The sequence below is a fragment of the Theobroma cacao genome, chromosome 9 (genome assembly GCF_000208745.1).
Source record: "Theobroma cacao cultivar B97-61/B2 chromosome 9, Criollo_cocoa_genome_V2, whole genome shotgun sequence".
In the NCBI taxonomy this organism is placed as follows: Eukaryota; Viridiplantae; Streptophyta; class Magnoliopsida; order Malvales; family Malvaceae; genus Theobroma; species Theobroma cacao.
Window position 1 is genome coordinate 34,332,076 of NC_030858.1, and position 22,197 is coordinate 34,354,272.

The 22,197-nt window shown below is 32.6% G+C and overlaps 1 protein-coding gene across 2 annotated transcripts; it reads left to right on the forward strand.

Annotated features, from left to right (window-relative positions):
* On the forward strand, positions 597–7,479 carry LOC18590346 (protein HIRA). Of its 2 annotated transcripts, XM_018128058.1 has the most exons (10): positions 597–1,443; positions 2,209–2,484; positions 2,776–3,027; positions 3,108–3,505; positions 3,637–4,645; positions 5,008–5,212; positions 5,352–5,592; positions 5,827–5,949; positions 6,185–6,290; positions 6,765–7,479. In XM_018128058.1, exons 1-10 carry the CDS (start codon positions 1,336–1,338, stop codon positions 7,131–7,133), a joined length of 3,087 nt encoding a protein of 1,028 aa, XP_017983547.1. In that variant the 5' UTR covers positions 597–1,335; the 3' UTR covers positions 7,134–7,479. The 2 variants fall into 2 exon arrangements, with proteins under 2 accessions (XP_017983547.1, XP_017983548.1); XM_018128059.1 differs by lacking the exon at positions 597–1,443 and having other exon boundaries at positions 2,405–2,484; positions 2,773–3,027.

Genomic DNA, 22,197 nt, shown 5'->3' on the forward strand with positions numbered 1-22,197 from the left:
TTTATGCAATGAATATTTTTTTGGTCAGATGTTATTTATAGAAGGTTAGTAAACCCGCCTTCCCCCCCCCCCCCCCCCCGCCCCCAAAAAAAAAAGAAGAAAGTGTTAATGCCTAATGGTGGGCCATTGGCAATTTACAAACTTTTGTTAAATGCCAAATATCTAATAGTATTTTAGATTTTTGGTGTGCATAAAACATGAAAAACTTTATGTTTTTGTTGATGAAAGAGTGCTAAAAGTCAAACTTAAGATTCATATTCAAAGTCTTTACTCCTTCAGTCAAGTTCAAGTGACAATGTTTGTACTTCTAGGTTTTAAGTTGAAGTTCAAGAGACAGTTTTATGTTTGTGCTCTTAAGTTATATGTTTGTGCTCTTAAGTTATATGTTTCACTGTACTTCTTGTGGTGTTAAAAGTTGGTATATGGTCTGGGACTCTGGGTTAATATTGTAAGTTGAATATAAAACCCAATCCCCATTGAAAAAGGAAAACAAAATTTGAGAAAAGCCAAGCTTACTAGTCACAGCTTACATTCTTATCCATCTTTTATTTATCTATTTATATTTGGGTTTCTGTCGTTTTCATACAAATTTAGTAAAGAAACCCACATCCATCTTTCTGTACTTTAGAGTTAAGGGTCACAAAGATTAATCCTTTATTTTTCTTTTTTCTTTTAAATACATTGTTCTCTGTTGCAGTCTTCCGTATCGAAGACCCTTCCTCACAATCTTCTAAGAAAGAATTTTGACCCTTAAAAAGGACCAAGTTTTATCCTTTTTTTGATCTCCTCTTGTCTAGGGTTCTTTTTTTATTAACCTTTTGCCTTCTTTGGAATCGATATTAGGGCTTTTCTTCTCAACCCTCACCCCAACAAAAAAACCCCTTAATTAGCAATTTTTTAGTTAAGTTTTAGAATAAGCTTAGGTGAAATAACATATTCTTTCTTTCTTTCTTTCTTTTTTTTTTTTAAAAAGCTTTCTGTCTCTGTTTTCTCTTTCCATTAACCACACTTCGAACTTTGCTTCTTCTTCACTCCTAAACTCTTCAAAACCCTAAATTTTCATATTTTCCTTTCCGGGTTCTTAAGAATCAAGGTAAAGCTTCCTTTTTTTTTTCTGGGTTTTGGTCAATATTCGCTATTGGTATTTTTTTTTTGTTGGGTTTTAGCTGCTAAAAACCCATTAGCTTTAATTTTGGTTATAAGTTGTGGGTTGAATTTTTGTTTTTGGTTGAAAAGCTATGAAGTTTATTAGTCATTGTTTGAGTTTTCACCTAACATAGTAGAAAAAGAAGCAGAATTTGAAAGGGTTTTGTGGAGTAAAAAAAGAAGAGAAAGATGATTGCTGAGAAACCAAGTTGGGTTAGGCACGAGGGAATGCAGATATTCTCCATTGATGTTCAGCCTGGTGGTCTTAGGTTTGCTACCGGTGGGGGTGACCACAAGGTAAAACTTTCCTTCTTAGTACTTTTTACTTCATCTTTTGGCCACTAATTGACACACCATCTTCAAGGAAGTCATAAGTTAGGTTTGCCTTTGAAATGCTGCTAATTGGCTTTGCTAATAGAATCTTTCTCATCCTCTTTCCATCATTTGGCTGTTAAGAAAACTTGGGAACTTGAGGAATTACTACTACTTAGGATCTTGTAAAACTGAGAACCATATAGGGAATTCAGATCTTTGTACAGAATATATTTTCTCAGAAGTGATGTTCATGCTTTCACGCTTCAAATATGATTAGTCATTATGAGTCTTTCCTTTTTCCCTTTTTGTTTGTTTTGAATTATTCACATTCCTCAGTAACTTGTAATTTTCCCAAAAGTGTTACTGCTTTTGTAACTGTAGTGTAATTAAATTTTGCGAAAATCATACAAAAATAATGTCTTTTTACTAGGACCATAATTTATTTCATGGAATAAAGTTCAACTGGTATTAGTAAAATGTACCAAATTGTGGATTGATTTGATTTCTCAGTTCTAGTTTTAAGACCTTTTCACAGTTTATGATCTGAAGGTTTATAATTCAATATTTTTATTAATTTGTAATCTAAATTTGGGTCATATCTCCTGATCCTTATTATATGGAGGCATTTTATGACCCTAGATTATCTAAGTATGCTGACAAACAGCATCTTCTATTAGCGTATATGTAAAGTGGTACATTATTATTATTTTTCTTAAATGTCATTTTTTTTGGATCGTTTAAATGCAGGTACGAATCTGGAACATGAAATCTGTTGGCAGGGACTTGGAAAATGATGAATCTACACAAAGGCTTCTTGCAACCTTGCGTGATCACTTTGGGTCTGTCAACTGTGTTAGGTGGGCTAAGCATGGTAGATTTGTTGCATCAGGGTCTGATGATCAAGTGATTTTAATTCATGAGAGAAAGCCTGGTTCTGGGACCACTGAGTTTGGCAGTGGAGAGCCCCCAGATGTTGAAAATTGGAAAGTTGCAATGACTTTGAGGGGACACACTGCAGATGTGGTAATGATATTATTTTTCATGTTGGGACATATAGCCACTGATAAGAGCTCAAAACTTTGTCCTGTAGTTAGTTTTGTTGTGCTTCTTGCATATTGATTGATTTTTCAGTTTTGAAATATCATCTCATTTTATCTTGAAGCTCACTTTTGCAGCATATTTTTCTTTCTTCACATTTGCTAATGCCTACTTCTGTAATGTCATTTGCAGCCACCTTAATTTAACATTGTAGTTTCTAATGAGCACTGGATATCATCTAACTGGGAGGTTTCTTTTATTCTACGCTTGAAGTAGGTGGATCTCAATTGGTCTCCTGATGACTCAATACTGGCTAGTGGGAGTTTGGACAACACCATCCACATATGGAATATGAGCAATGGCATCTGCACAGCTGTGCTCAGGGGTCATTCCAGTCTTGTTAAAGGAGTTGCCTGGGATCCCATTGGGTCCTTCATAGCAAGTCAATCTGATGACAAGACAGTCATAATATGGCGAACAAGTGACTGGAGTCTTGCTCACAGAACAGAGGGCCACTGGGCAAAATCTGTATGTTTATCTATGTTGATGGAATTTTCTTTGGTCTTAAATTCTGTTTCATTTTCTGATGTGAAACATGTTCTTTTCAGCTGGGATCTACGTTTTTCAGGCGGCTTGGATGGTCACCTTGTGGCCATTTCATAACTACCACTCATGGTTTCCAAAAGCCAAGACATTCTGCACCTGTTCTAGAGAGAGGGGAGTGGGCTGCCACCTTTGACTTCTTAGGTCACAATGCCCCAGTTATTGTAGTGAAGTTTAATCACTCAATGTTTAGAAGGAATCTTGCCAATTCACAGGAAGCGAAAGCCACACCTGTTGGCTGGGCAAATGGAGCTGCTAAGATTGGGGGGAAAGAATCACAACCATATAATGTAATTGCCATTGGGAGTCAGGACCGCACTATAACTGTGTGGACAACTGCAAGCCCTCGCCCTCTCTTTGTGGCCAAGCATTTCTTTGGTCAAAGTGTTGTGGATTTATCCTGGTAAATTTTTCATTTTTGTGAAAGATACATTTATTCTGTCATTGATTGTACATTTGTTTGCATTGTAGTATCCCTTTTTTCCTCATGCGTGTTTTCTTTATTTCTTAATAGTAATTTCCTTTCATACTCAGGAGCCCTGATGGCTATTCTCTCTTTGCCTGTTCATTGGATGGGACAGTGGCTACTTTCCATTTTGAAGTGAAAGAACTTGGCCACAGGCTAAGTGATGCTGAACTTGATGAGTTAAAGAGAAGTCGTTATGGTGACGTAAGAGGTCGACAGGCAAATTTAGCGGAAAGCCCAGCACAGTTATTGCTTGAAGCTGCTTCAGCCAAGCAAACCACTAGCAAAAAAGTAGCTTTGGATGTTCAGCAAAACCTTAAATCTTCTGTTGAGTTGGGGGTCACAAACAAAAATTCTGAACCTCAGAATAATGATGGGAAGAAGAGCAGGGCTGCTGCTAGTGATGGATCGAATAAAGCGGTGAGTGCTGCCCGAATTTCTAGTCCTGTGAAACAAAGAGAATATAGACGCCCTGATGGTAGAAAGAGGATCATTCCAGAAGCAGTTGGTGTGCCTACTCAGGAGGAAATTATTTCTGGCAGTGCTCAGTCTCAAGTACTAGACTTCCCTGTTATATCTTCTGATCATGGAAAGAATGATAATGGAGTGGTTCCTACTGATGGTACTGTGAGAGAAGTGTCTGTCAGGGGAACCATTGGCAGAAGCTCTGACTTGAAGGAGCGCTCAGGGTTCACTGCCAGGGCTACTGTTACTGACAGCCTGGTTATTGAGAAAGTTCCCGTCTCTGCTGGCCAAGATCATAGCATCAATGTAGAACAGTCCGGAAGCATGAAGCCTTCAGGTTCCACTGCTTCCTCTACCACATCTCTTTCAATCAGGGTATTTGACAAGAAAGAAGGTGAGGATATGACTCCAGTTTGCTTGGAAGCTCGCCCTAGGGAGCATGCTGTGAATGACATTATTGGTGTGGGAAATGCATGTATGATGAAAGAAACAGAAATTCTTTGCACAAGAGGGGCTCAAACTCTTTGGGCTGATCGTATCTCGGGAAAAGTCTCTGTTTTAGCTGGAAATGCAAACTTCTGGGCTGTTGGATGTGAAGATGGGTGTCTACAGGTAAGCGAGAACACTCTCTTCTAGCCCAGGAAGAATGTATACTCCTTTATCCTGTCACAACTGTTCTGGACACAGTCATTGGACAATAACTATTGGAATTTCCATTGAGCAATTATAAGATTTGTTTATCTTCTTGTGTAGTATCTTGCTCTGCTATCTCAGTTTCATGGTTTTCCAACATTTTTTATTTATTTTCTCCTGTCTCGGGGAGGGACTAGGGAGAGAGAGAGGGGGGGTGTTACTGTAGTTCTGTGTGGGTATTAGACTAGGGCCTTGCGTGTGTTTGTATGATATTGTGCCTGGTAAATCACACAGTGAGATTTCATAAATTGTTTTGAAAATTGTACCTTATTTTTTTGAAGGTTTATACAAAGTGTGGAAGGCGTGCATTGCCGACGATGATGATGGGATCTGCAGCAACTTTTATAGATTGTGATGAGAGTTGGAAATTGTTATTGGTCACAAGGAAAGGATCTTTGTATTTATGGGATCTCTTTAATAGGAACTGTCTCCTCCATGATTCGTTGGCATCTCTAATCTCTTTGGATCTTAGCTCGTCTGTGAAAGGTACATGTACTCGATATGTTTTGAGCCTTTGTGTGATCTTAGAAGACTATTCTTTTGTAGTTGTAGGTTGACAGCTCATAATATCATGTTCATGTGCAATGTTACACATATTTCCTGACATTTGTATAACTCTTTTCAGGCACAATCAAAGTTATATCTGCTAAGTTATCAAAATCTGGTTCTCCTCTGGTTGTTTTGGCTACTCGGCATGCATTTCTCTTTGACATGAGTCTCATGTGTTGGCTGAGGGTTGCAGATGACTGCTTCCCTGCATCAAATTTTGCAAGTTCTTGGAATTTGGGTTCAATTCAAACTGGTGAGCTGGCTGCACTGCAGGTGGATGTGAGGAAATATTTGGCCAGAAAGCCAGGCTGGAGCAGGTTTGTTTGTTAATATTTTGCCCTAATACTGTAGCCATATCAGATTTTATACAGAGTATATGTATCTTATTCTGTAGCATGAAATTCAATAATACTTGTCTCTTTCTAAAGTTCCTTTTGACACAGTAGTTGCTAAAGTTATAATTTGAATAAATTCCAGTTTTTAATTATTTTAAGAAGCTTGTTTTACTGTATGGGTCCGAGAATTTCACCAGCGATCATGTGTTGCAACAGGGTAACTGATGATGGAGTGCAGACACGTGCTCATTTGGAAGCTCAGTTGGCATCGTCTTTGGCTTTGAAATCCCCTAATGAATATCGCCAGAGCCTTCTTTCCTACATACGCTTCCTAGCAAGGTTTGTCTTTCTTCCGTATCTAATGCATTTATGAGTGATGATAGCAGAAAAAACATGGTTGGCTTCCTAGTGTTGGCCTATGATCTTGTTGTTACTTATAACGCAGAGTTTGTGTTCATAGTGCAGAGTAATAGAACTGTGGCATCTATGTATTTCTGCAGATTAATGTTCTCTCTTGCTTATGGAAGTATAATAATAAATCATTGACAAACTATACATGCTCTTGTGTTTGCAGAGAAACAGACGAGTCTCGTTTGCGGGAAATCTGTGAAAGTTTTCTTGGGCCACCAACTGGGATGGCTTCGGATTCCAAGAACCCTGCTTGGGATCCCTATGTGCTTGTAAGTCTTTCATCCCAACCCCTTGGAAATACCTTACATACTCCATGGATGTTAGTGCATCTATTTTCATCATATCCTAGAATATTTGAGGAGAGTCACTCCTCTGAAAATACATTATCTGAGCTGCTTTGCAGATTATGTTTTCTTCTAATATTTTAACTGTTTTTGTTCGATTAATTTTAAAATCTTTCTTGATGGTCAATGTCCTCATAAGGTAAGAAATATTGTTTAAAAAAATTGTTTGGTTAATTTTTATTGCCAATGAAAGCACCTCTATCCTTGTGGTTCCCATTGCCAGAGGACAAAACCAGCCAGGGCTTTTTGGTTTGTTTTCTGGCTTGTACAAGTCTAACCACATATCCTTTCTTATTGGCATGGACGCTGGCATCTGACCTCCTAGTTAGCTACTTGTTTCCCTAGGGCTTTGAAATATTTTAAGCAATTCTTTCCCTTAAGCTATCTGGATCTTTGCAGGGAATGAGAAAGCACAAACTTTTAAGAGAAGACATTCTTCCTGCAATGGCTTCAAATAGAAAAGTCCAGCGTTTGCTTAACGAGTTCATGGATCTCCTCTCAGAGTATGGAAGTGTTGAAAACAATTTAGATAAAAAAAATCAATCTCTGCCAACTACATCTCAGCCAGTGGTATATCTGATGGACTCTACCCCATCCGAAGCGGGTCAAACAAATTCTGCCATGCTGGCAACAGATAAGAAGGAAAATCCTTCCCTTGGTACAGATCAAATGGATTGTGCTCCATCACTGACAGATCAAGTAAACTCGGGCACCCCGTCAACTGATCAAGTAAATGAGGCTCCAATATCAGAAGACGCTGGTTCATGATGATGAACTCTTCAATAATGCATACTAACTAATGGTGTTCGACTTAGAACAGGGGAGTGCACAGATACATCTTTTACATGCTGGTTAACATTTTGCCACCTTCAGCTTAGCCCTTGAGAAGGCAGCCTCCTCTGTATACAGAGCTTCTCATTTTGGTGGACCATCTTAGGTATCTTTTTTTTTTTATTTTTTTCTCCCAGAAGTCTTCTCTGTGCATGTAACTTTAGAATCTCACTTGTTAGTTAAAAGTTATTTTGTCACTCACCACTGATAGAAATCATTCTCTTGTACAATTACGCATGATAGTTAATCAAATCCTGTCTTCCAGGTGTTCCTGTTGTGCAGATGTTTGGTAATTTGTTCTGTGCATTGCTATTACATTCATTCCAATACGAATGGCACTTTATATTCCGCCCAACAAGCTCAACTATGATCAGTGTTAATTAGGAATTAAACATAAAAGCATCCGAGCAATTGCTTCAATGGCATCTAAGGGCCAAGTTCTGGCCTTGAAATCGCAGTCCATGTCTCACCCAAATATTATTAGGCCTAAAAGTTTGGTCCAAGCCTGACCCAACATAAAAGCAACTAATGTCAAAATATACTTAATTGCCGCGTTTTCTTCGAGTATTACTATTCCAAGTCAATTGGGTTAGGTTTGTTTGCCTTTGTGACTGTCGTTTTCAGCTCTCGACAGCTTTTTCAAGACTGAGGTGTTAAAGCCAATTAAGTCCACATTCGTACTTCTTCATTTCTTCTTCTTGGTTTCTAAATTACAAACGATACTTCATTTTATAATGATACATTTCGACTAAATTTGGAGGAATTGGAGCAATTTGATGATACAACTATATGTTTGCCAATAGGAAGGATAAACTAAACTTGTTAAGCAAGAAAACAATGGCTTATAGCTCGCTTGGACCCCATGAGTAATTGACTATGAATTATTTGAATGTAAAAGTTAGATACAATTCTCCTTTGATGCCATGAATAATGCTTAGATTCAAGTGTGAAATGAGCTAAAAGTCCAAATACTTAGGAATTGCAAACAAAATAAAGAAGAAGAAGAAAAAAAAGGTCTTCGTTTGACAGCGGAAAAGAGTAGGAATACTTGCATGGCTTTTTCTCCATTTATAAATCATGACCCATATTGGAAGAAATTGACTTAAGGTTGAGCTTCCTCAGGGCTCGATCGCAGAATACCAATTACTTAATCTCAGACGAACAAAAAGTTGGACATAGAGATAGACGTGCTTGGTCTTTCTAAATCAGTTTTCTTGTCCTTCCTCTTGTCAACAAAATCTCAAATGCAAAGCCGAAAAAGATTGGTTTGTTTAAAAAACTAAACATATATCAAATTGTAAACCTTTAATATGCTTAAATTCATCATTGATATGAATATAAAATTACTATTAGTCTTCATGTCAGGACATGGTATACCATACTCTATGTCGACATCTAAGATTAATATCAATGAAAGGTCATCGTCATATTCAAACCCAAGAATTAATACCTATTAATTATTTCCAGGCAGATAACTTACCAATTAAATCAATCCTGATCATTAGTGATTATTTAATTACCTTCTTGACAGCAACCTTATACAAAGTAAAATTTGATCAGCCCATTGTGATATTAGTTGACTAATTTCAAACCCATTTTGCAGCAGACACTTTTTTTTTATTAATCAGGGTGAATAAAAAATTTCCCATTCTTGTAGTTGGTGAAAAAAAAAAAAATAACAAAGACAGCAATGCATATGCATGATGACCTACCTTCCTAAAATAGTTCCTTAATTTGGAGGGAAAGGTGTATGGATCCTTCAAAAGATAAACCACTTTCTTTCTTTCTTTTTTTTTTTTTTTTTAGAATCTTATTACAGTTGTTCTTCTTTTAAAGATTTGGATAGTTAAATTAATTGTTGGCATTGTATCCTACCAAAACATCCGGATATTGCTCACCTAATTCTATTGCATGTGCTAGAAACGTTTCAAGTCAAATGGTGCAACCAAAATCGTGTCTTCGTGGCTTCCTGTATCATACAATATATGTTTTCAAACCATTACATAATTCATTGTTACACTGTTTTCTTTTTCATTTTTCTTTAAGAATGAAATATACGTATAAGTAAGGTACAATGTATTTCTGCACGGATAACTAGTGTAGACTTGATTGTATAAGACAAAAATAAAGTAGAATTATTATGGGAACATGCTACCACATGCTGCTAGCTTCTTTGACCCATATTTATAACATGATTAATAGTAGTAGCAATTATTTGGGGTGTCCATAACTTATATTATGCCCACGAATCTATATGTAGGGGACCTTCAACTACTCTTTATCTTTATAAATTTTTTCTCACCCCCAATGCACAGGCAATGTAAATGTGACCATTGTAGCCTTTTCTTCTTTCTTTAGCCTTAAGCCTTAGTGCATATTTCTACATCTCCTAAATCTGTTCTTGATTGTAACCATCTAATGATTTTCTCAATTTAAATAATTGCATTACTTCTCATGTTAATTTGACATTAATCAACAATGTTTTTTTATCCAAAGTTAAATATTTTTGACATAATATTTTAAAAAGTTTTAATAAATTATTAAAAATTTAATAATTTTTTTCTTAATTTCAATAAAAAAGACATCTTTTGAATATTTCGCTTTAAATCTTTGAAGTTATTGAGTTGTCTTTGTTCAGTCCATTTAACCTACATCTACTACTTGATCTAAGAAGTATAACTTTCACCATGCTTTTACAAGATGAGCTTGTAACCCAAACTCTAAATCCTTACAACAACCCTTAGAGTGCCTTGCACATTCTAATCAAACAAGAAAAAAAAAAAGAAAAAGATAATATACAAATGATCACTTAGTTGATCTAAGAAGTATAAGTTCAAGCTCAAACACTTTTACAAAGATAGGATTGGAATACAAGTGTAAAAAAGAAGGTTTTTTTGCACTTTAGGCTCTAACAAACTCTTGGTGTCTTCTCTTTTATCTCTAACAAACCCTTTAACTACTTTGAAAATAGCTTCTAGCCATTAAAGATAGATTCTGATAATTANGAGGAAAAGCTATAATAGAGAAACTTTTTCTTTTCTTCTTTTAAAAACTCGATAACTTCTCAAAAATATTTTTTTTTGTTTCAAAAATATTTTCATCTGTTAAAAATAATCTCAACATTACCTTCTCAAAAAATAAAATTAACTTTTTTTTTATTACGAACAAAAGAATTCGTGATTAATAGGAAGATATTTATTAAATAATTTTAATCAAAATTAAAATTTATATAAGTTGTTTCGTTAAATAGTTTATTTATAAAAAATAATTTATCAAATAATTTTAACTTAATTTAAAAATTATTTTTTTTTATAAAAATTTTGTAATAATTTTTAAACTAAAAAAAAAAAAATCAGACCAAATAGATTCAAGACTGACTTTGCGACGCCTTTTGTTATCCTCGGTATATTGTAATTCCAAAATTTTCGCTTCTCAAACGCATTCTTAATTTTGTTTAAAGTAAAAAGGGATTTATACACATTATATATTATTTCGTACCTCCAACTTTTAGCAGCGCTTTGCCTTTCCATTAATTTATTGCTCGGCTCTTAAAGTTTCTTTTTCTTTGGCAGCCTTCCAAATAATCTTTATTTTATTCACACAGTAGGACATTTATGATTTTCATTTGCATGGTTGAAATCTCTGAGAGAGGAATTCAATGTTGTGGTCCAAAATAGCATTTAATTTTACAGCTATCTTATGTTGTACTGCACTCCCATGAGAGATCTCTTGAGTTATTTCAGTGCTAGATATTTTCAAATCTGTTTTTTCTTCTCATGATATAAAAAATCCTTTGTTTTCTTAAACCATAATGGGTAGTAAACTTACAAATTTCCCACAAAAAAAAGGTTGAGAATTTGAATTTCAAAGGTAAAAAGAGTAGTGTCCTCTTTGGTAAATAATTTTTACAGGAGATGAATGCTAGTTCTTTCAAATATGTCCAAACTCACTGTCCCTGACCCACAAACAAATAAGGCTCTGAGTAGTGAGCAGAGCTCAAGAGATAACTAGCTTTTGCCATTAGTTTTATTCAAATGAACTTCATAGTCTATTGATCATGAAATTTTCATTAACTTTTTATTTTTTATTTTATGTATGACAGATGCAATAGTAGAAATGAACTTGAAAAGGGGTAAATGAAGTGTGACTACCATCGAATTCTTATATATCTCCGATATAACATTTCTTCTCTAATAAGAAAGATAGTTATTGCACAATTGCATAAGACAATGAAATGAGCTTGCCACTTTCTCTTATATGCACCAAATTCTAACACCCTGTAATCATTTTAGAGCAATTAATTTAAAATGTAGTTGGCAAGCTTAATCTGGTACCTGGAAATATGTCTAAACTTTTCCCCTAGTACCAATTTCATGTTACTGCTCTGAAATTCATGGCATGTTTATATGAATAATAGGAAAATGGGTGAAGCTTTCCATATATATATATATATATATATATAGGTAGATAGCTTCAATAATAAAACAGTCAACCCTGAACTGGAAGGCTGGAACAGTTTGCTGTGGTGGGGGGTGGGGATTGCCACTGCTGCAATCTTACTTGAAGAAATTGCAATGCCACCTACATGTTTTCAGTGTGAGGTTGCTGGAGCACTGAACGTCTAGGGACTGTGTCTGACTGTCAACTGCCAACCATGACTGAGACTATATATTTTAAGGAACCAACAGTACTGCACCTAATTCAGTAGGAACCATAACTTTATCAATTTTAAAATTTTTTTTGTGACGGCTTGGTCGTTTCATTTAATAAACAATAGTGGGAGAGTGGTGATTATCAATTAAAAGCGAGATTAGACACATGCTAGAGGACTGTTAGTTGTAACAGAAGACAACTTTGTCGTATGTCATAAATTTCAAGTTATAATTTTTAAAGTTCAATTAATTGTTAAAAAAGAGTTAAGTTAATATGTCTGAGTTTTCAATCTAAAATCTGTTCGACTCTCTCACGATCGCATTATTTTATCAGTTAAAATTGTTAGGGTATGTTTGGTTCATGAAAATTTTATAGGGGAAAAAATGAAAATTATGGATTTTAGTTTTTCATGTTTGGTTAAAAAGAAAAAATTTAAGAAAAATTGAAAGGCACGTTTGGTTCATGCTAAAATCAAAGAACAGAAAATGAAATTCATAAATTTTATTTTTTTGTGTTTAGTTAAGAGGATAAAATTTAAGGAAATTCTAATTGAGGAAAACTTCAAGGAAATATTGTAATATCTAATTTTTCCTCTCGATTTGCTTCGTGATGAGGCTGGTTGAATCAAACTCATTCTAAATCTGTTGATTATATTGATTCAAACTATACTAAATTGCTTGCTATTAGAGAACAATTGTTGTCTTTGTTACTTTTAAGTGGGTCAATTCTCACCGTTAATTGGAGAGCTTACTATTAGCGAGTCCTTCCTTTCTGCTGTTTGGCGATGGTTCTGAAATATGTGTTCTACTAGGCTCATAATGCTATCTGGGTGTGTATAGTAGGTGCATCTGATATAGAAAAGCAGCTTAGTTCGAGTTTCTTTACTTTGTTTATGCCCCTACGTTCTTTCTTAAGATTGATAAAAGTCATTGATACATTTGACTCTATGATTCAATAGAATCAAGGGTGAGATTGACATATCATGTATAAGCCTAGAGACTTGGAAACTCTTTCAGCTTTGAATCATCATCTAATCTTACTAATTTTAGAGTTTTCACAAACTCCATAACATGCTTTTGTGCGTCCAGAGTCTTACCATTGAATTGTTGAACTTGAGACTAGTGTAGTCCTTAAGATATGGCTTAGCTACTAGATTGACTAGGTAAGGTAGTGTAAGATCAATTTCGAAAAGTTCAAGCTCTTATTCTTCTGATCAAGTAGCTTTCAGAGCTCATCTTTTGTCACAAAGCGTTGAGTATAATGATTGGTAGGATCACTGCAATAGAGGTTGTAGTTGACATAGCTATTGTAAGGGGATTGGTCATGTTAAGATTTTTAGTGACTACCACATCAATAATATTTTCTTCATTCCTCCATTCTCAGTTGTGTTTAAAAGCCAAGGGAGTGGCTCCATTAAGTGCATTCTCATTACTATTAAGGTGCGCAAGTTGAGCTAAAGAAGTAGCAGTAGTAAAGAATACAAATTAGGATATGGTTTCTATCATTTGCTTATTGTTGTCCTCCAATGTTTGCATCCTCTTTTGAAAAACTTAGATCATTTTCAATAGGTCTGGAATGTAGGTGGGAATTGATGCATCTTGGTTGCTAGTCGATTTGTCCATCTCTTCCAATAACACAAGGTTTTTCAAGTAAAATTTTACTTTAGTGCAAGCACTCTTCCCTTGGGGAGTCACCCAAATATAGAGAGGGTTCTTGTTATAGGAATAGGTAGTGTTACAAATAAGTAAAAGGATGTACTAGAGGCGATAAAGAGGAAGATTGGAGTAATTCTTGAAGTATTGAGTGTTATGACAGGTGGTAATGAACAAATGTAGAAAATAAGTAAGCGATATAGTATATGATGAGAATAGTAAGGATAAGGTATAGAGAATAGGTGAGTAGTATAGTAAGGATGAGAATAGGGCAAAGAGAAACTGAGTAGAAGAGAATTTGAGAGAGAATATTTAGAGAGAAAACATGAAATTCTATTTTCCTTTGCCAAGAAATCTTATTCTACCCAAATGAACTATCAAAGCTTTATATATGGAGCAAGAAAAAGCAATTATTCAATAACAAGTTTTAATGCACAAGATGAGTAATAGTATTAAAAAGCATCTTAATATACACAATAGGTAATGGTTACTGAAAGAGTTTTATTGTACTAATGGGTAACAATTACTTAAACCTATTATATTTTCGTTAAAGTAGTGAACTTTTCTAACAGAACTATTAATAGTGTAATGAGACTTGTTCTTGAGAAGAAGGTAAGAGGTAAAAGGTAAGAAGGAAAAGATAACAATGAGTGGTTCAGAAATAAATGGTAAGAGAGAAAAGGTTAGAGGGAATATGTAAAAAGGAAAAACACTTGTATTTCAAAAAAAGATTAAGAGGAAGACTTCTGAACTAATTCCATATTTGATCTATCAAGTTGAGGTTTCTAGAACATCCCAAGGTGAAATTAACTTATAAATCCTACCATTTATTTTGAGTTACTTTCATTGTTGTCCACGTGATATTGTTGTTCTACTCATTACAATTGTTCTCATTGCTCTTTTATACTCATTGCAAAACAACTCTTAGAGAAATAAGTTAGTAGTCAAAATCAAGTATCTACATTTTACTTCTTTCATGAGAATTATTAATGCATGAAGTTCTCATGCATCACTAGCAAGATTAAATAAAAAGATAAAGTTGTTATGAATATATGTGTGAATGTCTATTATGTCACGGTCCAAGAGTTCAAACCAAGTCAACAGCTGAGACAAGCTAAATAGCCTAATAGGCCAAACATAAGAGTGTGATTTGATTTGAACTCTTATATTTGATTATATATATCTAGATTTAGATGTAGATTAATTGGATTAAAATTTTCATTTAATCCATCCAAATCAAATCCTTTAGCATTATCTTTATCTTGTAAATTCTATCTAGATAACATATACATAGACCTTTTACTTCATTTGTAAATATATACTCTTGAATAAGATCTTCTTACTTTATTAACACTTTTCTTTTATAGATGTTCTTTCAAGTTATATTTCGTAACACGTTATCAGTACAATTCTTTAATCTCTCAAGTTTTAGTATTTTTTAGTTTTCATCATCATTTCAAATATGAAGTTCCATTTCCTTAGGCTTTAAAAGGATTTCAATGGTTGGTCTTTGTTTTTTGGTTTTAGCAAATCAAGTAAGTGACTTAATATCTCTTGGGTTTTCATTATATGAAAATCAACTTTAATGTGAATTTTGCTATCATGTAGTATTTATCATATTTTGTCCCTTAATTTATTAAATCAGGTTGAGCATGGAAATATATATAATTATATATGATATTTTTGTTCTAGTTTTGGAATATGATTTTCTTAATATATGATTTTTTTTGCTGAATTTCGACTATGATTTTAATCAACATATATAAATTTATCTTTGATACAATGAGATTTTGCATAAGATGTTTTGAGTTGAACATATGAAATTGACTTTGTATGATATCTAACTTTGTAGGATATCTATTTTTACAACAAGTGGAAAATACTATTCTTTGGGTAATCTGAAATATGTTTTGTTTTCGATTTCATGTCTTTTGTGATTGAGCAAAATAACGAGTTACTAATGAAAAAATCATGAACTTCATCTATTTTCAAAAGTGAATGCGACATAATTAATAATTATGATCATGAACGTGAAAGAGGTCACCATAATATTGCAATCATAGTGGTTACACTAATCAAGATACCTTTACCTACCAGAAGTGGATGGATACCTTTATCCACAAGAAGTGGATGAATAACTTTACTCACCGAAAGTGGATAGATAATTTTACCTATCAGAAATAGATAAATAGTGAAGAGATTTAAGAAAAAGACAAATATTGACAGAATAAAAGGAATATAGAAAATACCTGTCATCGATGTAGCATGAAAGGCTATTGGTTGCGTACATGTCATATGTCAAAACATCTTGTTGTACTTCGTCAAGCATTACTGAAAGCTAAAAGAAAAAAAAATATTGAAACAAATTTTGTTCAAGATGATTTTAACCATGACCAAATTGATATAATACATTTAGATATTGTTGTTTTTTTTGTCCACCCTAAAGGAGGAATTGATCATGTGATTGGTGATTAAAATATACAAGAATGAAATTTCTTAAACAATTTGTTCGTATGTTTTAGCATAGTTTTATCATGAAGATTCTTTAAAAAAAAATTATCATGAAGATGTTTTTATATGTTCTCATTATATTTAAATGATATATTTTTATTATGTGTGTTAATAGTATATTTTATATCTAATGTTATCTTATGTTAATTTGCAAGTTTCTTACTATAAACGTATCTTATTTTATTGAAGAAAAATATAGATATTCATCTAGATTACTACACAAATATTAAAATAATTGAAATTCATATTATAGTAAATCAAAAGTTTACTAATGATTTTAATGTTCGGCATGATTGGTTGGACCGTCCTTAAACAATAATGATGTGACAAATTATTGAAAATTCATATGATCATTCATTGAAAAATTAGAGAATTTTTCAATTTGATGAATTCTCATGTATTGCTTGCTTTCAAGGTAAATTAATTATAAGGCTATCTCTAGCTAAACTTGGGATTGAATCCCTTATATTTTTGAAACGTATTCAAGGTGATATATGTGAACCCATACACCCACTATGTAGACTATTTAGATATTTTATGATTTTAATCAATGCATCAACTAAATGGTCACATATGTACTTATTATTATCTTGCAATTTGGTATTTGCAAGATTACTCACTCAAATCATTCTTTTGCGAGCACATTTCATAATTATACAATCAAAACTGTTCATCTTGATGATGCAGGTGAATTTACATCTCAAGCCTTTATTGAATTTGCATATTAGTTGGAATAACTGTTGAATAGTTTATTACTCATGTTGATACACAAAATGGTCCAACAGAATCATTTATTAAACACTTCCAACTAATTGTAAGGCCATTACTTATAAAAACTAAACTCCCCATTTCTGCTTAAAAGCATGCCATTTTGCATGTAGCAACAACACTTGTATGTATTATGTCTGATAACTTTATTAAATAGAGCTATTTTATCACATTTTGGGGCTTATATAGCTAAGTTTTTAAGATTTTATGTTTACAATTTAATTATTTTAATTATTTTGCTTAATTTAGTTTAATACAAGTTGATTAGTTAGTTTAAGTTATTTTAGTTTAATTTCATGTTATTTTACTTTAAATTACTTTAAGTTTAGTTATTGTTGATTTATTTTATTGCTCTTGTAGGAAATTTGATGAAAAGACCTTAGTTGATGAAAATTTGTGCAAGTATGGTGATGGTGTCATTCATATATGTTGCAATATTTCAAGGATAACTTGAGCTACAGAAGTCCAATTTACGTGATTCTTCAGCCATTAGAAAGCTACGAGACAGGGATACAACTTTTATGTTTACTACTTTGTCCAATTCGGAATATATTGAGGTGAAAATCATGTTTGAAGAGATTGGATTGTTGCAGTTTTACACAAGGTAGCACAATGGAATGACGGCTGCGGCCTTGAGTTGCTTAAGATTGCAGCACCAAGATGCTTCAAGAGCACTATACAAAATCTAGAGAGCATAGTGCTACAACGTTGGAGAAATGAGGCCATGACACTCGTGGAAGTGATGCTCCCATACTTTACCTGAAAGCAGAGGGATGCGGTGCCACAAGGAAACTATGCATTATAGTAGAGCCCGAGAGCACAGTGCTACGATGCCAAAGAGGGCAGCACTGCGACGCCAGATGAGATTTCAAAATTAGACTTTTGATGGGAATTTAGAAATTATGGATTTTGGAGCTTATTTAAAAGGCATTTTTCAGAGGTTTTCAAAAGAAGGACGACAAACTACTATTTTGGTGAAAAATGCCAAAAACAAAGCAAGAAAGCAAGAGAATTTGGGAAAGAATTGAGATAAAAAAGCTTCAACTATTAGTTTCTCTCTTTACTTTTGTTTTTCTTTTAATTTCTTTAACTTGGATTAATAGCTAATTTTCTCTAGATAACGTTTTTATTAGATATTATGAGCTAAACTATTTTTCTAGGATTGTGGTGGATTTCAACATGTAGTTTGAATATTTATTTCTTTTTTATTTACTATGAATGGGTATGGTTTTGTTTATTCAAATTTCTTCATAATGCTTTTGATTGTTTGGCTAATAATTGAATGATTTGTGAATCTGAATGAGACTTGACAGAGTGATTTTAGATTGGACTAAGTTTTGAATAGTATATGTTTACGTCATTTAGGTGATTTGATTCGCAATTAGGGTAGACATACACATAAATGCCATACATAGTTAAATTAGGACACTAGCTTAATGAACCTTATTTAATTGATTACTATAAACATATAGTGATCCAATTAAGTTAGGTATTTGTGCAAGCATCTTAATAGAGACTTGTGCATAGGTTTGGATTTTAGGTTAGCAAAATTACCCATGAATGTAAATATTGAGAGAAACAGATATCAAATGAAGTGTTGAATAAACTCATAATTCTAGGTTTTAATCTATTGCTTTTCTCTAGTGAATTTTTAGTTTTCGTTAATTAGTTTAGTTTTTGATTGAATTTAGTTTTAATTAATTGTCTATAGAATTGAGTTATTTGAATAAGATTGATCTCTCATAATTTTAGTGCTTAGTGAACAATTAGAAGCAAATCCTTATGGGATACGATTCTAGACTTATTGTCTATACTACTTGTTCGATATGTGTACTCGTGTGTAATAAATCCACAACAATTTTAACAAGTTATCATAAAAATTCTTTCTTATACAGTTGGTTTTTGGTCAGGAATCAAAAATTTCCCATCTAAGAATTTTTGGATATGTAGCATATGTCCCAATTGCGCCACCACAATGCATAAAAATGGATCCTTAAAGGAGGTTAGAGATATATGTTAGGTACAAATCTCTATCTATAATTAAATATCTAGAACCATTAATAAGAGATTTATTCACAGCAAGGTTTGCTAATTGTCATTTTGACGAAACAGATTTTCCAACATTGAGGAAAAAAAAAGCAACTAGAAAAAGAAATTTCTTGAAATGCATTATCATTATTTAGTTTTGATCCTTAAATAAATCAAAGTGAACTTGAAGTTCAAAAGATAATTCATTTGCAAAATATAACAAATCAATTGCTAGACTTATAATAAATCAATTGCCAGCCGTAAATGCTCTTAGTAGAATTGATGTCTCTGTAGGGCAAAGCACGCTAGAAGCGTGGTAAATCAATTGGTTTCAAAGATAAAATCCTTGAAAAAAAAATAGTAAATATACAAGATGATCAGAAAGAGAAAACATAAACTTTAAAAGGAACCACTAACATAATTGATAAAATTTTTGAAGAAATTCAAATACTTGAAATCATTGAAACTGAAGAGATTCCAATAAATTATGTCATAATAAAAAAAGATGTAAGCAAAATGAAACAAACGTGGACAATATTTTTGCATAGAATGTAGCACTCAATATTATGAAAAAAAATTGAGGATCTTAAACTTACATCTATTGAAGAATGTAGACATAGAAATGACCAGCTAATGTGGAAAGGTAGAATTGAATTCACTTGCAAAACGTGAAATTTTTATACCAGTAGTCTATGCAACAATTGCTGTAAAACCAATGGGATCTAAATGGGTATTTGTGTGAAAACGAAATGAGAAAAATGACATTGTAAGATATAAAGCATGACTTATTACAAAAGGTTTTACCCAAAGACCTGGTATTGATTATGAAGAGAGAAATTCTCTTGTGGTGGATGTAGTTACATTTCTATATTTAATTAGTCTGGCAATACATGAAAAGATTGAAATGCTTCTAATGAATGTAGCAATAGTCTATTTATATGGCTAACTTGATATCGATATCTATATGAAAATCTTCGAAGAATTTAAGTTGCCTAAAGCACACAATTCTTGAGAAATTTATTTGATTAAATTAAATAAATATTTATAAAAGCAATCTAGATACATGTGGTATAATTATCTTAATGAATCACTTTAGTGAATATTTGTTGAAAAAGGGTTATAAAAATGCTCTTATATGCCCATGTGTTTTTATAAAAGGATTTGAATATGAATTTGTTATAATTGCTATTTATGTTGATAACTTGAATATTATTGGAACTTCCGAAGAGTTATCAAAAGTAGTGGGTTACATAAAGAAAGAATTTGAGATAAAAAACCTTAGAAAAACAAAGTTTTATTTGTATTTTCAAATTAAGCACTAGATGTGAAAAAAAGACCCTTTCCTACCTCATAAGGATAATGAAGAATTCCTTGGTCTTGAAGTATCATATCTTACTGCAATCAGATCGCACTAATGTATCTTGCAAGCAATACATGACCCTGATATATCATTTGCTATAAATTTATTAGCAAGATATAGTTTTTTCCAACTCAAAAACATTGGAATGTAATTAAACATATATTTCGATATCTTTGAGGAACAATGGACATTGACTTATATTACTCAAATGCATTCAAAATTAGATTTAATTGGTTATACTGATGTAGGATATTTATCTGATTTACACAAAACTCAATCACAGACAAGTGATTCATTCTCATATGGAGGTACAACTATTTCATGGTGTTTTGGAAAACAAACTATAGCTGCTACTTCTTTTAATTGTGCAAAAATTTTAACAATTCATAAGGCAAGTCGTAAATAGATCTGATTAATTCCAACAACGTAATATAAGAATAATACCGTTTGCATAGCCCAAATAAAGAAAGGATACATTAAAGGCAATAGAACAAAACATATTTTACAAAAAATTCTTCTTCACTCATGATTTTCAAGAAAGAGGCGATGTTACTGTTTAAGAAATTCGTTCAAGTAACAATTTAATAGATTTATTCATGAAAGCCCTTCCCACTGCAGCATTCGAAAAATAAGTACAAAGAATTGAAATAAATCGTTTTAAAGATCTTAAATAATGTAGTCATCACGAGAGTAAAATATGCATTATATTTTTTTTCCTTCATCAAGGGTTTTTCCACTGAGTTTAACTTGGTAAGGTTTTTAATGAGATATTATTTCAAAAGCATATATATTTTTCCCTTAACTTAGATTTTTTTTTTCAAAAAGGTTTTTTTTCTAGTAAGGTTTTAATGAAGCATATTCTGGACATTTAAGAGGGACTGTTATAAATATATGTGTAAATGCCCATTATGTTACTGCTCAAGAGTTCAAACCAGGCCAGACAATCAAGACAGGTCAAATAGCCCAACAGGCCAGACATAGGAGTTTAATTTGATTTGAACTTTTATATTTGATTATGTTTATTTAGATTTGGATGTAGATTAAATTGGATTAAAATTTAGATTTAATTCATCCAAATCAAATCTCTTAGTATTATCTTTATCTTATAAATTCGATCTAAATAGGGGTTATTAACCTATAACTAGGTCTCTTATTCTATTTGTAAATGCATACTCTTAAATAAGTTTTTTTACTTTATTAATATTTTTCTCTCATAGATTTTTTTTAGATTATATTTCACAACAAAGGTTGAATATAAAAACAAAGTAATTTAATCTCATTTTTGCAAGCATGTTTACGCAAGACTATTTTCATGATATGATGGCCTAAAACCCACAAATTGATCAAAATAAATAAAAAAACCAATTAGTTGTTTAAATTTAATTTCTTTGGTTGATAAACTGCTGAAAGATCGATGTCATAATCTTGAAAATTGTTATAAAATTTACAAAATCACAAAGAATAATATGAAATTAATTCGGTAGATCTGGACAAGGACACGGACAACTCTGTGGCTGCCATTCCATTTTCCAAATGTTAAACGGATCTACCTTTATTACATCCGACCTATAGCTAGACATAATTTTCTTTTGCTAAAACGTGAACCTTTGTTATACCTTTATTATATTCCACTATTTGCAAATGCGAAGATTGCTGAGAAAATGTCTCAATCTTATTAATGTTCAGCCGAGGAATTAATATTAATTTACAACTATTAGCTCCTAACTATATGGAATTTGACAGATTGACACTTTTTCCCTTGGCATTAATTGAGGAGTCGAACTAACATTTTAATTGTGTGTGGATCGTTTTTCAAAAAACCAACATTTTAATTGGGAAAGAATTAAGAAAAATTAAAGAGACGTGGGTACAATATAAACGTTTTGAAACTTTTTATTTTTTATTTATCTAATTTTAATGGGATTAATTGATTGGCAATTACTAAACAATAAGGAAGGAATAGTCATGTTGTTTAATTTGAACCTTACAAATTGTGTTCCCGTTTTCTTTCTAAATTTATTTAAAACCA

Excerpts from the sequence above, each read along its gene's own strand:
- LOC18590346 (XM_018128058.1), top strand. The coding sequence starts at position 1,336 with ATGATTGCTGAGAAACCAAGTTGGGTTAGGCACGAGGGAATGCAGATA. Across the intron at positions 5,213-5,351 it reads TCTTAGCTCGTCTGTGAAAG|GCACAATCAAAGTTATATCT; the intron begins GTACATGTACTC and ends AACTCTTTTCAG. Across the intron at positions 6,291-6,764 it reads CTTGGGATCCCTATGTGCTT|GGAATGAGAAAGCACAAACT; the intron begins GTAAGTCTTTCA and ends GGATCTTTGCAG.